We start from the raw sequence: 12,138 nt of genomic DNA, 5'->3' as shown, positions 1-12,138 counted from the left end.
GAGTACAGCGTGGCGCGGGCAGCCGGGGCTGCGAGCAGGGCTCCCGCCGCAGCGCAGGCCTCACTGCCCGCCCGCCTGCCTGCCCGCCCGCCCCCAGGATCATGGGGCTGTACGTGTCCATCGTGCTGGTCATCGGCAAGTTCGTGCGGGGCTTCTTCAGCGAGATCTCGCACTCCATCATGTTCGAGGAGCTGCCGTGCGTGGACCGCATCCTCAAGCTCTGCCAGGACATCTTCCTGGTGCGGGAGACGGGCGAGCTGGAGCTGGAGGAGGAGCTGTACGCCAAGCTCATCTTCCTGTACCGCTCGCCCGAGACCATGATCAAGTGGACGCGCGAGAGGGAGTAGGGGCCGGCGCCCGGCCGCCCCAGCCACCTGAGCCCTGATGCTGCTGTCCCCAGGACGCTGCTGTCCCCGCTCCCTCACGTACTGTAGAGTTTTCTAATTAAATGACTTTATTTATACAAACGCGCCCCCCCCCCCCCGGCAGCCCCGCGTGCCCCTCAGCTCTGCCCGTCCTCGCCGTCACCGCCGTCCTCGATCAGGAACTCCTGGATCTCCCGCCTGACCCAGGCCCTGAGGAAGAAGCCACGAGGTGGGAACCGGCCCCGGCTCCCCCAGCCCCCCCCCACGGGGCTGCCGGTACCTCTGGCTGCGGAGCTGGGCCTCGGCCTGGATGTAGGGGGGCAGAGGGTCCAGGGAAGCCTGTGACAGGAGCCGGAGGGGTGAGGGGCCGCACGGCCTGCGGCGCAAGCCCCCCGCCCCCCACTGAGGGCACAGGAAGCGGCCACTCACCAGCTCCTTCATGTTCACGCGGCAGCCGTAGCACAGCTGTTCCAGGAAGTGGGCCTGGGCGTCCTGCCTGTAGGAGAGGCCGGCTGTGGGTGCTGCCCGGGCGGGGCAGGGAGGGACAGGGGGACAGGATGGGCCCTCACCTCTCGTCAGCACCCTGGGCCCTTCCCGGTCCTGGGGGGCAGCAGGGTGTGGGTGGCGTCCCCGCCTCTGCTGGGAGTGGGGGCAGCTGCATCGGGGAGAGATGTGAGCAGCTCTGGGCCCCGAACGCCGTGGCGCTGTCTGCAAGCAGAGAGGGGCTGAGGGACCCTGGGCCGCACAACACCCCCCCGCTGGGCTCCTCCCGGGGGAAGCCAGGGCACACACCAGCAGCGTCGATGTCCAGGGTGCACATGCAGAGGAGGCAGCGGGGGCCGGAGGCACAGCCCTCCCTGGGGGCCTTGGTCAGCTTCTCACTGGTCCTGCGGCCAGGCCACAGCCTCAGCTGGGGGCTTCGCTGCCCCACAGGTCCCCGCCCCCGCCCTTCCCCGCACACACCTGTACACGGTGCTGACCGTGGAGGGGAACTGGGCCTGCAGCCTCAGCAGGAACGCCTCCACCAGCCGGTGGATGCTGGCCTTCTCGGGGGCCTGTGGACGAGGAGCTGGGCTGCAGGAGAGCCCCAGGCCGGGCCAGCCAGGGCTCGCAGGACCCGCCACCCTAGGCCTCGGGACAGGGTACGGGGCGCCGGCTGCCTAGAGCCTGCCCGTGGCCACAGGCATGCTCCGAGGACCAGTGGCAGAGTGGCAGGCACAGGCCCAAGGACAGGCTTGGGACCGGGGATGGGCTCGCCGCTGGGGACAGACGGTGACCTCGCGGGAGGACCCACCTTGGTGTCGATGGCGGGTGTGAAGACCGAGGGGACAGCAAACAAGCGGTTGTAGAAGGCGACCTCCTTCAGGGTGTGCTCCCGCATGGGCCGCACCACCACCACGTCCCCATGGCGCTCGTCACAGAAGCCCTGTGGGGGGCAAGGCTGCTTGGGCGAGGGTCCTGCTGCCCTCCGTGCATGTGGGAGACCCCCCACCGCCACCACAGACGCTGCTTCCCAGGGAGGGCAGCCAGGCTGGCTCACCGTGTCCCAGGCCAGGAAGGCCCCTCTGCCCAGCGCCAGGTTGGTCAGGAGCCTGATGGCCAGGCGGGTGCAGCTCTCCCCAGTCATCACCTTCGAGTAGCCGTGGGCTCGAGCCACGTGCAGGATCAGGTGGGTCCTGTGGTGCAGAAGCCAAGTTCACGGCTGGAGTCGGCGCCAAGGGGAACCAGGCAGCCATGAGGAGCCGGGCGCGGGCTCACGACAGGGTCTGCAGCCAGTGAGGAGCCAGGGGCGGGCACGGGCTCACCGCAGGGTCTGCAGGAGCTCCTCCCGGGCGGTCAGCGTCTTCACAGACTCGAACAGCCTGCACAGTGCCTGGGTCTGGGCAGCTGTCCAGCTCTGAGGGCCTAGGAGACCTTGGGGGTGGTGCAGCTGCCCCTCCCCCGGGGCCGGCGGGAGGCTGTCCTGTGCGCCCAGCACGAGCTGCTGCTGCAGGAAGGTGTCCACGGCTGCCTTGTAGTCCCCCTGGGCCTGGGTCTCCGCCGGCCCCTGGGCAGGACGGCGCAGCACAGACGGCGGCAGGCTGAACACCTTGAGGACGTCATGGGAAGGCATGAGGCCCACGCCCATGCCGGCTCAGGCAGCCCCACGGGCACCGCCTCCGGGCCGGCCTCACCTCCTCCAGGGCGACCTCGTGGTGCGGGAAGCCGACGGCCTCCAGGACCAGCCTGGCCTCGCTCAGGGTCTTCGCCCTGTCCTCTGGGCTCCGGCCACAGGCTGCACCCTCTGAGGGCCCAGCAGAGTCAGGCTTCAGAGGGCCCGGGGCTCTGCAGGGACCCTGAGCAGCCGACCACACTGCTGGGGACACCACCCGGGGCGCCCGGCTCAGGCCCCAGCCTCGCCCCCGACTTCCTGAGACTCGGACAGCGGAGGGAGCTGGGCTGGACGCCCCGACCCTCTCGCGAGAACGTCCCCACCCGGGCCCCCGGGGGCAGTGCCAGCCGCCACGTACCGTCCACATAGACGATCCCCGGCACGAAACGCAGCCTTTTGGCAGAATCTCGGCTCAGGCCCTGGAGGGAGAGCTCAGGGTCGGAAGCGCAGGCACAGCCCCAGGCGGGCCGGGACAAGGCCGCGCGCCCGCCAGACGCCACAAGCTCCGCAGCACCTGCCCAGGCACGTGGGGCGTGCTGGGGGGGCACACCGCAGCCCACCTGGCAGGGTGAGGGGACCTCGAGGGAAGCCCAGAGTGAACGCAAGGTCCCACCCCGTGCTCCCAGTCCCCTCCCGGCAGACCCCCAGGGACACCACAGGGCCCACGATGGCCTCCAGAGCCGCCCCAGACAGGCCCCACCCACCCCGGCTCCGGGACGCCCCACGCAGGCCACTACCCGCTCCCAGGCTGGGCGAGTGACCAGGGGCAGCTTCTGGTCCGAGAGCCCTCGGGTGCCTGCCAGGAGCGGGGCCACCCCGACACTCGGCGCAGCACCCAGGGCCCAGACGCACCTCAAGGACTTGCCAGACCATGGAGCTGGACGAAGGCCCCCCAGACCACGCCAAGAGCACCTGGGGAAGACACACAGTGGGAGCACCCACTTCCACCCGACCGTGTCCACCCGCCGTCCGGGGAGGGCTGGGGGCTGCAGCAGGCCGCGCTCTACCTTCTCGCCCGGGAAGACGACGCGGCTCTTGCCCAGCACGGCTCGGAACTTGTGGGTGTAGAAGGCCTTGAAGCAGTCCCTGCAACAGCCGTGGGGTGGGCGGAGCCCGAGGGCCTGCCGGGGGCTGCCTCCTGCCACACACCCCTTCACACACCCTCAGGAGCTTTCCAGAGACGGAGCTGGGCCTGGGCTCACAGGCACCCACGGCCCCGGGGGGCGCGGGGCTGGGCCTGGAGCTCAGGGCACCCGCGGCCCCGGGGGGCACAGCTGGGGTGCGAGACCACAGCTCAGGGCTGCTCGGTGCTGAACGCACACCAGAATGGCACACGCCGACCACGCCAGGACTTCCAGGGCAGGGGCCCAGGGACGCCACGGGGCAGTCAGAACAGAGCCAAAGCAGCGGCCCCCGCCCCGTGGAGCGGTCTCCCGCGCTCCCTCCCTGGCCCTGTTCCTTGCTCTTCGAGACTTGTTTATCTGAAGGCAGTCACAGAGAAAGCAAAGTGTTCCGTCCACAGCCCACTCCCTGGACGGCCACCACCGCCAGGGCCAGGCGAAGCCGAAGCCAGGAGCCTGGAACTCCTCCCGGGCCTCCCATGTGGGCGGAGGGGCCCAGGCACTCGGGCCATCGCCTGCTGCTTTCCCAGGCCGTTAGCAGGGGTTGGATGGGAAGTGGGGCAGCGGGGACTCGAGCAGGCCCCCCTGTGGGATGCTGGCGTCTCGGGTGGCAGCTTCACCCACTGCGCCACAGCGCCGGCCCCTCGCTACCCTGTGGCCATCAGACACAGTCGGTGACCACAGCCAGCCCTCAACACCACACTGGCACCACGTTCCAGGGACCCACTGACCGCCCCCCGTTCTTGACAGCACCACGCTGGGTCCAGGGCGCAGGGGAAAGGCCAGGGCCAAGGCCTGGACGCAGCTCGGGGCAGGGAGCCCGGCTGCTGTGCCATCTGCTCCCGCCGGGCGGCTCCCTGGGGACCCACACTGCTCCCAGACCACACTGACCTCGCGGTCAGGAAGGACGGGGCACCCACAGGTGCCCTCCGCTCACCACAGCACCTGCAGTGGGAGAGCCACCCAGGCATGGGAGCCAGCGCACGCCTGGCCTGGCCGCTGAGCGCTGCGGGCAGCCGGGACCCTGCTCCAGCAGCGCCGCGTGGGGCTCGCTCCGGTCCTGCCTCCCACCCGCGCCTCGGCAAGGCCAGCGCTTTCAAAGCGAAGCCGCGAGACGCTGCGAGCCGGGCTGCCCAGCCTCACCTGCAGAAGGCGTCTCCCGCTCGGATCACCACCACCGGCCGGCCTTCCTCGCACTTCACGCACGTCCGCTCGCGGCTGCGGAGACACGGTCACGGGGGCAGCGCCCGGCTCTCGCCCCAGGAGGGCACCCCAGCCTGAGCAAGGGCGAAGGCTCCCGGGGCGCCGGGGCTCGCGGAGGCCGCAGGCAGGGCTTGTTCCGTGCGGCCCGCCCGGGGCAGAGCTGGGAGCGGGACCAGCCACCGGCGCGGACCCGCCGGGGACGCTGCTGCGGGCAGCCCGGAGCGCCCGCAGGCCCCGCACAACTTACCTGGGCCGCGGCGCCGGCGGACGCTCCCCGCGAAGGGGCGCCGGCTCCCCGCAGTCCTCGCCCACCTGACACATGTCCCCGCGGGCGGCGGCAGCGGGCGGAGGGGCGCGCCCTGATGACGCCCGCGCGGCGCCGTCGCGGCCGTGACGCGTGGCGGGGCGAGCGGGCGCCCCCCGATGACGTCGACGCGGCGCCGTCGCGGCCGTGACGCGCGGGCCGGGCCGGGCCGGGCCAGGACAGGGGGCGGCGGCGGGCCTGGCCCGGGATGGCGATGTTCCGGAGCCTGGTGGCCTCGGCTCAGCAGCGGCAGCCTCCGCCCGGGCCTGCGGGCGGCGACAGCGGCCTGGAGGCGCAGTACAGCTGCCCCATCTGCCTGGAGGTGTACCACCGGCCCGTGGCCATCGGCAGCTGCGGCCACACGTGAGCGCGCTCCCGGGGAGGGGAGACCCCGCGGACTCGGGGCGTCGTGTCCACGCTGCCCTGGGCGCTGCGGCCTCGGCTCGCCGGGGCTCCGGGGCCGACCCCCTCGCTCGCGGCCCGCCAGCGCCCCGGGGCTGCTCACGGCCAGGGCGGCCCCCGGGGACGGAGGGCAGCGGCCGCCCCCGCGGCTCTGCTGCGTGCCTTCGCGCTCCTGGAGCCCGGCGGGCAGGCCTGCGGGAGGCTCGCCGTCAGCTAAGTTAGGAGAGGCAGTGCGACGAGCTGGAGGAGAACCCGCGGGCTGGCCCGCAGGGCACCAGGCACGGTGCCCCCTGCTGAGGCGTGCGGCCGGGCCGGGCCGCAGTCGCTCCCGCACCGCGCGCCGCTGCAAGGGTTCGGGGTGGGGCAGGGTGCCCCTCGCCCGTGGGAGGTCTCGGGATGTTTTGCAAACACGGGCAGCTGAGATGAGGAAGTGGGAGCTCCTGGTGGGCGGGCGCCTGCCCCGCCCCCCCCAGGCGGGCAGCGTGGGTGCCCGCAGTGCTCTGGCGGGGACGACTCCTGGGAGTGTGCGCCCGGCCGTCTGGAGGAGCGTCCTGCTCCGCCCCTCCACTCTGGGCGCCGGGCGGCTCGCCCTGCCTCCTCCAGTCTGCACCCAGAGCGCGCACCCTTCCCTGGGCTCCCGGCCCGGAAGCAGCTCCCTCAGGCCCTAACCCCCCGGCTTCTCCCGCCTGTGCGGGCGTCTCAGTCCTCGAGAGCCCTGGCTCCCTGGCGGGGGTCCCCTCCGTAAGCTCAGGCCCCCAGGAACGCTGCGCGTCCCCCGGGAACCGCCACCCAGGAGCAGGAGGCGGGCGGGGTGGGCCTGACCCTGAGACCGCCCAGGGCGCCTCTGCAGCCGTCCCCGGTGCCCACGGGGGAGGCCGGGGTGGGAGTGGCCCTCCCGGTGTCCTGGTGGCCTTCCTCGGTGACCTGAGCAGCTCGGTTCAGCCGCTGGGCGGCCCCAGGGGCAGCTCCCCCAGCGCCTCGCTCCGGCTCCGTCCGGCTCCGGGGCTGAAAGCGGACGGCCCGGCGCCTTGCCTCCCCGAGTTGAGCCGGAGCCCAGCGGCTCAGGCAGCCCTGCCCCCCACGCCAGCGCCCCTCCCCGCAGCCCTGCTGTCCGCTGGACCCGCCTTTGCCCACCCCGGCTGTGGGCTGTGTGTGTGCAAGGCCCGTCTGCATACAGGACGCCGGTGCCCCAGCTGAGGGACAGCCCCCGCGTGGCCCCGTGTCACCGGCACCTGCCCTCAGTGAGGCGGAGCAAATCCTGGGACGGGGCGGCCAGGAGAGGCCACACCGTGCGTGTGCGTGTCCACCGTGTGTGTGTGTCCACCGTGTGTGCGTGTCCACCGTGCGTGTGTGTCCACCGTGCGTGTGCGTGTCCACCGTGCGTGTGTGTCCACCGTGTGTGTGTGTCCACCGTGCATGTGTGCATCCACTGTGTGCATGTCCACCGTGCGTGTGTGTCCACCGTGCGTGTGTGTGTCCACCGTGCGTGTGTCCACCGTGTGTGTGTCCACCATGCATGTGTACATCCACTGTGTGCGTGTCCACCGTGCGTGTGTGTCCACCGTGCGTGTGCGTGTCCACCGTGTGTGTGTGTGTCCACCGTGTGTGTGTCCACCGTGTGTGCGTGTCCACCGTGCGTGTGTGTCCACCGTGCGTGTGCGTGTCCACCGTGCGTGTGTGTCCACCGTGCGTGTGCGTGTCCACCGTGTGTGTGTGTCCACCGTGTGTGTGTGTCCACCGTGCATGTGTGCATCCACTGTGTGCATGTCCACCGTGCGTGTGTGTCCACCGTGCGTGTGCGTGTCCACCGTGTGTGTGTGTCCACCGTGCGTGTGTGTGTCCAGCGTGTGTGCGTGTCCACCGTGCGTGTGTGCATCCACTGTGTGTCCACCGTGCGTGTGTGTCCACCGTGTGCGTGTGTCCACCGTGTGTGCGTGCAGCCAGGCGGCGCCGGGACTAAGGGAAGCTCCCACAGAAGCAGGGCCGCTCGTCCCGCCCGCGCTCCTCCTGCCGTCCGCCGAGCCCTTGTCTCTGTGGGGCAGCTCCACCTCCAGCTCATGCTGGCCTCCAGCCCCCAGCCCCGGGCCAGGCGTCACCGCGGCTGAGCTGGCCCCATGGCACTGCCCGTGAGCCTGGGCCCGGTTCCTGCTCGCTCTCTGCAGAGGGGGCTGTGGGGAGCTCTGTCCTCCCGCAGCCGTGCCTGGGTGTGCGGCGTGGGCGCCGGCGCACGAGGCAGGACCCTGCTGCTGGGGCCTGGTGTCCTGGGGACAGGGCCAAGGGCTCGGCCTGTGCCAGCCGGCTCAGCAGTCCCCTGTCTGCCCGGCTGCCCTGAGGGCCCCCTGGCTCGGGATGTGCGTCCGGGTCCAGAGCCCCCCGGGCCGGGCAGTTGCTCTCGCCTTGTTGGTGACGTCACTGCACCCCCTGGGCAGGGCCCACGTGGCGCTGTCCCCCCAGGACGGCGGGCCCCCCCTCATACCCGTGTGCCCCCAGGTTCTGCGGGGAGTGCCTCCAGCCGTGCCTGCAGGTGCCGTCCCCCCTCTGCCCGCTCTGCCGCCTGCCCTTTGACCCCAAGAAGGTGGACAAGGCCGCCCAGGTGGAGAAGCAGCTGTCCTCCTGCAAGGCGCCCTGCCGGGGCTGCAGCAAGAAGGTGGGGGAGGGGCGGCGCAGGGGGCGGGGCTGCCGGGCCCTTCCTCGCACCCTCTCTTTTCCCCAGGCGGGGCTGAGAGGGCCCCTGCAGGACAGGCTCTGGGCCCCTGCAGATGGATGACCTTGGGGCTGGGAGTGGGGCGTCTCAGCGGGGCCCCAGAAGGCTGAGCACCTGCGGCCGCACACCCAGGGCCTGTGCTGTCGGAGCTCAGCAGCCCCCGTCTTCCGTGCTGGCCCCAGAGCCCACCCCCGGCCACGCAGCCCAGTGCCTGCTGTGCTCACTGCGGGCGGTGGGCCCGTGCGTGTCCCTCGTTCCTGACCCAGAGCCCAGGCCTGCAGGGGCTGCCACAGTGGGCGAGGGCCAGGTAGCCCGGGTCTCTGCCCTGGGCTGACCCTGTCTGTCCCCTTAGGGCGTGGGAAAGACCAGGGCCCTCTCGTCTCTGTGGGAGCATGTGTGCCCGCATGTGCCAGCCCCGGCCGGTGTGCAGAGGGAACGGGCGGCACTAACCGCCTGGCCTCTGTGTGCTGAGTGGCCGGGCTTCAGAGTGTCCGCTGCCCGGGGACAGTGGCCACGGCCCCTTCCAGGTCTCTGACTGACCGCGCCCTGAGGTTTCCGTCCCCGGGCTCGGAGCTGTCTCCAGCCCTTGTGCCAACTGCCCGTCCGAGACCGGCCGGCCGTGGCGGCTGTGCGCCCACCTGCCTGCCCCCGGAGAGGTGCCTGGCCCTGGGGGGAGCCCCGTTAGAGACTGCCCGGGGCTGTGAGCATCTCAGGGTCAGACAGGCGCACAGCGCCTCTGCCGCCTTCCTCGGCCCCCTGGGACTGCCCCTGCCCTGTCTCCTAGGTGACCCTGGCGAAGATGCGTGTCCACGTCGCCTCCTGCCTGAAGGTGCAGGAGCAGATGGCCAGCTGCCCCAAGTTTGTCCCCGTGGTGCCCACGTCCCAGCCCATCCCCAGGTAGGCAGCGCGGGGGCAGGGGCGCCTGGGGGCCAGGTCCCCTCGAGCCAGGGCGGAGGTCCGAGCAGGCTCAGGTGGGGGGGGCGGCCGAGGCGGAGGTCCGAGCAGGCTCAGGTGGGGGGGGCGGCCGAGGCAGAGGTCCGAGCAGGCTCAGGTGGGGGGGGACGGCTGAGGCGGAGGTCCGAGCAGGCTCAGGTGGGGGGGGCGGCCGAGGCGGAGGTCCGAGCAGGCTCAGGTGGGGGGGGGCGGCCGAGGCGGAGGTCCGAGCAGGCTCAGGTGGGGGGGACGGCCGAGGCGGAGGTCCGAGCAGGCTCAGGTGGGGGGGGCGGCCGAGGCGGAGGTCCGAGCAGGCTCAGGTGGGGGGGGCGGCCGAGGCGGAGGTCCGAGCAGGCTCAGGTGGGGGGGGCGGCCGAGGCGGAGGTCCGAGCAGGCTCAGGTGGGGGGGGCGGCCGAGGCGGAGGTCCGAGCAGGCTCAGGTGGGGGGGGCGGCCGAGGCGGAGGTCCGAGCAGGCTCAGGTGGGGGGGGGGCGGCCGAGGCGGAGGTCTGAACAGGCTCAGGTGGGGGGGGCGGCCGAGGCGGAGGTCTGAACAGGCTCAGGTGGGGGGGGGGCGGCTGAGGCGGAGGTCCGAGCAGGCTCAGGTTGGGGGGGGCGGCCGCAGTCCCCACGTGCAGGGGGTGGCCCCGGCCCCGCTGCCGCTCACTCCCCCCCCACCCCCGCCAGCAACGTCCCCAACAGGTCCACCTTCGCCTGCCCCTACTGCGGCGCCCGCAACCTGGACCAGCAGGAGCTGGTGAAGCACTGTGTGGACAGCCACCGCAGCGACCCCAACCGCGTGGTGAGCACCGGGCCCCCCGGGCCGCGGGCCGCGCCGGCCTGCGCTCACGCCCGCCCGCCCTCCGCGCAGGTGTGCCCCATCTGCTCGGCCATGCCCTGGGGCGACCCCAGCTACAAGAGCGCCAACTTCCTGCAGCACCTGCTCCACAGGCACAAGTTCTCCTACGACACCTTTGTGGTGAGCCCCCACGGCCGGGCTTGGGGACAGAGACCCCAGTGGCTGGGCCTGGCCCTCCTCAGGGCCCTCAAGCCTGCAGAGGGTCAGTGAGTGCGCCCGGGCCTCACAGCCCTGCCCCACCCCCCGCCCGGGCCTCACAGCCCTCCCCCACCCCTGCCCGGGCCTGGCTCTCCTGTCTCAAAGCCTCGTGCCAGCCTCCATCCCACCCCCACACACGCTCTTGGGCACAGCTGTGGGCGCGGTGCCGACCACTGGGCCACTCCAGGAGGCCCCGCACTGCCCAAGGCCGCTCCAGCGTCCTGCAGAGGCCTGGGCGGGCCCCGAGGGTCAGGGGTCAGGGGTCAGGGAAGCGTGGAGGGGGAGCCGGGGCTCATCTGGCCCCGTGTGTGCCCGGGGCCCCGCGTCCTGTCTTCCAGGATTACAGCATCGACGAAGAGGCCGCCTTCCAGGCTGCGCTGGCCCTGTCCCTGTCGGAGAACTGAGGGCCTGGGCCCGCGCTGGGTGACCACGGTGCTTCCGGCCGAGCAGGTGGCCTGGGGCGGGCGCCGGCCCAAGCTCTTCCAAGCCATGACGCGCTGCTGGCGTGCAGGGTCGCCAGCCCCGAGCTGTGCTCGCAGGCCGCCCCCGCCCTGGCTGTCGTGGTCTGGGAGCCGCGTTTTCTACACCGCGTGTGACGACTCCCCACGTTTTATAGAGCCGAGAGCAGCTGCCCTTCACGCTGCGATACCCGTGTTGACTAGGGAGCATAGTATTTTTATGGAACATTTACAAATTATATTTTTTAAAAAAATACTCAAAAATGCAGCACAGGGGATGGGCGGGAGGAGGGAAAGGCGGAGAGGCCGCAGCTGGGCCCTGCTGGACGCCCACTGTGGGCAGGGCCCCGGCCGGGGTCTCCTCTGTGACAAGGCCCAAGAGGAGGCCCCGGGCCCCCCGACCGCCGCTGGCCAGGCCAGGGCAGGGGCCGTGGCTGACTGCGGCCCCCGGCGTGGTAGGACGAGAGGGGCGGGGGGCCGCGCTCTGCTGTCCACAGCACAGCTGGTCTCGGTCTTTAAAGAGGTTTAAATAAAACGCTCAGAGCACCCCAGGTGCCTCGCTGTGACTGCATCTGGGGGCGCTGGGCGCTGCCTCGGGCACGTGTGGGCCCCCGGTGCCCCGTGGAGCACCCACTCACGCCCCACGTGTCTCAGGCAGTGGGCCAGCTGCTCGGGGCTCCCCAAGGGGCAGCCGTCAGAGCCACAGGTCTCCTGTGCGCGGAGGCTAGTCCTCGCCGGCTCCCGGGTGCCCAGGCCGCAGCGGCGGGGAGACAGCCTGTGCTGGCATCCGACCGCAGCGGCAGGGCCGTGGGGCGGCAGCTCGTGCCGCTCGCGTGCCGGTGCGGGCTGGGAGAGCCGCGGAGGGAGACGCCAAGTGCCTGGACCTCTGCCACCCGACTGGAGTTCAGCTCCTGGCTTTGGCCTGGCCCAGCCCAGGCTGTGCGGCTGTTTGGGGAGTGAACCCGTGCTGGACAGCCGCTCCCCGCCTCTGCCTTTCAAACGAGTAAGATACAAAATAAAGGAAGAAAAGCACAGGTTTGGCTCCAGACGCCCTTGCCAGGGGCTCTCCCCACTGCCGCCCAGGAGGGGGCAGCACCCAGCACTTGGGAAATGCTGGCCCCAGCCTGGTGCCGAGTGGGCAGGGAGCCCTCGGCAGCTGCCAGCTCTGCCCTGGCCGCCCAGCACCCCTGGCACCTGGCGGGACGCCCACCTGAGGCTCCCGGCTGCTGCAGGGAGAGGAACCCCCGGGACCTCACAGGGTCCCCACCGTGGCCCTGCACCTACTGCTCCCGGGGCCCCGCCCCACCAGAGGAGCAGGTCTCTGCGGGGACTTTAAGTCTAAGTCACTGTCCCTTATCCAGCCACAGCCACACGCCTGCCACGGGCACGGCAGGCAGAGAAGGAGCTGACCCCCAGCTCAGGGTCTCAGCACAAGCACAA

At 71.7% G+C, this 12,138-nt stretch overlaps 3 protein-coding genes across 7 annotated transcripts in view; 2 read left to right on the top strand and 1 right to left on the bottom strand.

The window, feature by feature from the left end:
* Positions 1–467, top strand: part of PIEZO1 (piezo type mechanosensitive ion channel component 1 (Er blood group)) — a 50,408-nt gene extending 49,941 nt beyond the window's left edge. For all 4 annotated transcript variants that reach the window (XM_089320557.1, XM_089320555.1, XM_089320558.1 and 1 more), the window contains one exon: positions 98–467. In XM_089320557.1, the coding sequence (XP_089176683.1) occupies positions 98–347 (250 nt within the window). In that variant the 3' untranslated portion in view covers positions 348–467. The remainder of the gene's footprint in view (positions 1–97) is intronic.
* On the bottom strand, positions 437–5,247 carry CTU2 (cytosolic thiouridylase subunit 2). 2 transcript variants are annotated; one of them, XM_070061911.2, is made up of 15 exons: positions 5,089–5,247; positions 4,782–4,856; positions 3,525–3,603; positions 3,370–3,429; positions 2,876–2,936; positions 2,540–2,649; positions 2,171–2,454; positions 1,906–2,041; positions 1,660–1,791; positions 1,329–1,420; positions 1,158–1,252; positions 935–1,073; positions 795–861; positions 646–704; positions 437–575 (listed from the first exon to the last, which is right to left on the bottom strand). In XM_070061911.2, exons 1-15 carry the CDS (start codon positions 5,160–5,162, stop codon positions 503–505), a joined length of 1,536 nt encoding a protein of 511 aa, XP_069918012.2. In that variant the 5' UTR covers positions 5,163–5,247; the 3' UTR covers positions 437–502. The 2 variants fall into 2 exon arrangements, with proteins under 2 accessions (XP_069918012.2, XP_089176693.1); XM_089320567.1 differs by lacking the exon at positions 3,525–3,603 and having other exon boundaries at positions 5,089–5,170.
* Positions 5,248–5,269: 22 nt separating this feature from the next.
* On the top strand, positions 5,270–11,247 carry RNF166 (ring finger protein 166). Its single transcript, XM_070061913.2, has 6 exons — positions 5,270–5,508; positions 8,038–8,194; positions 9,036–9,148; positions 9,871–9,985; positions 10,055–10,162; positions 10,579–11,247. Exons 1-6 carry the CDS (start codon positions 5,354–5,356, stop codon positions 10,642–10,644), a joined length of 714 nt encoding a protein of 237 aa, XP_069918014.1. The 5' UTR covers positions 5,270–5,353; the 3' UTR covers positions 10,645–11,247.
* Positions 11,248–12,138: the final 891 nt, after the last annotated feature.

This window comes from Oryctolagus cuniculus, chromosome 18 (assembly GCF_051225735.1).
Source record: "Oryctolagus cuniculus isolate XC-2025 breed Fujian yellow rabbit chromosome 18, ASM5122573v1, whole genome shotgun sequence".
Classification (NCBI taxonomy): Eukaryota; Metazoa; Chordata; class Mammalia; order Lagomorpha; family Leporidae; genus Oryctolagus; species Oryctolagus cuniculus.
The sequence above is the reverse complement of the archived record's forward strand: the minus strand, read 5'-3'. Positions and strand labels throughout refer to the sequence as shown.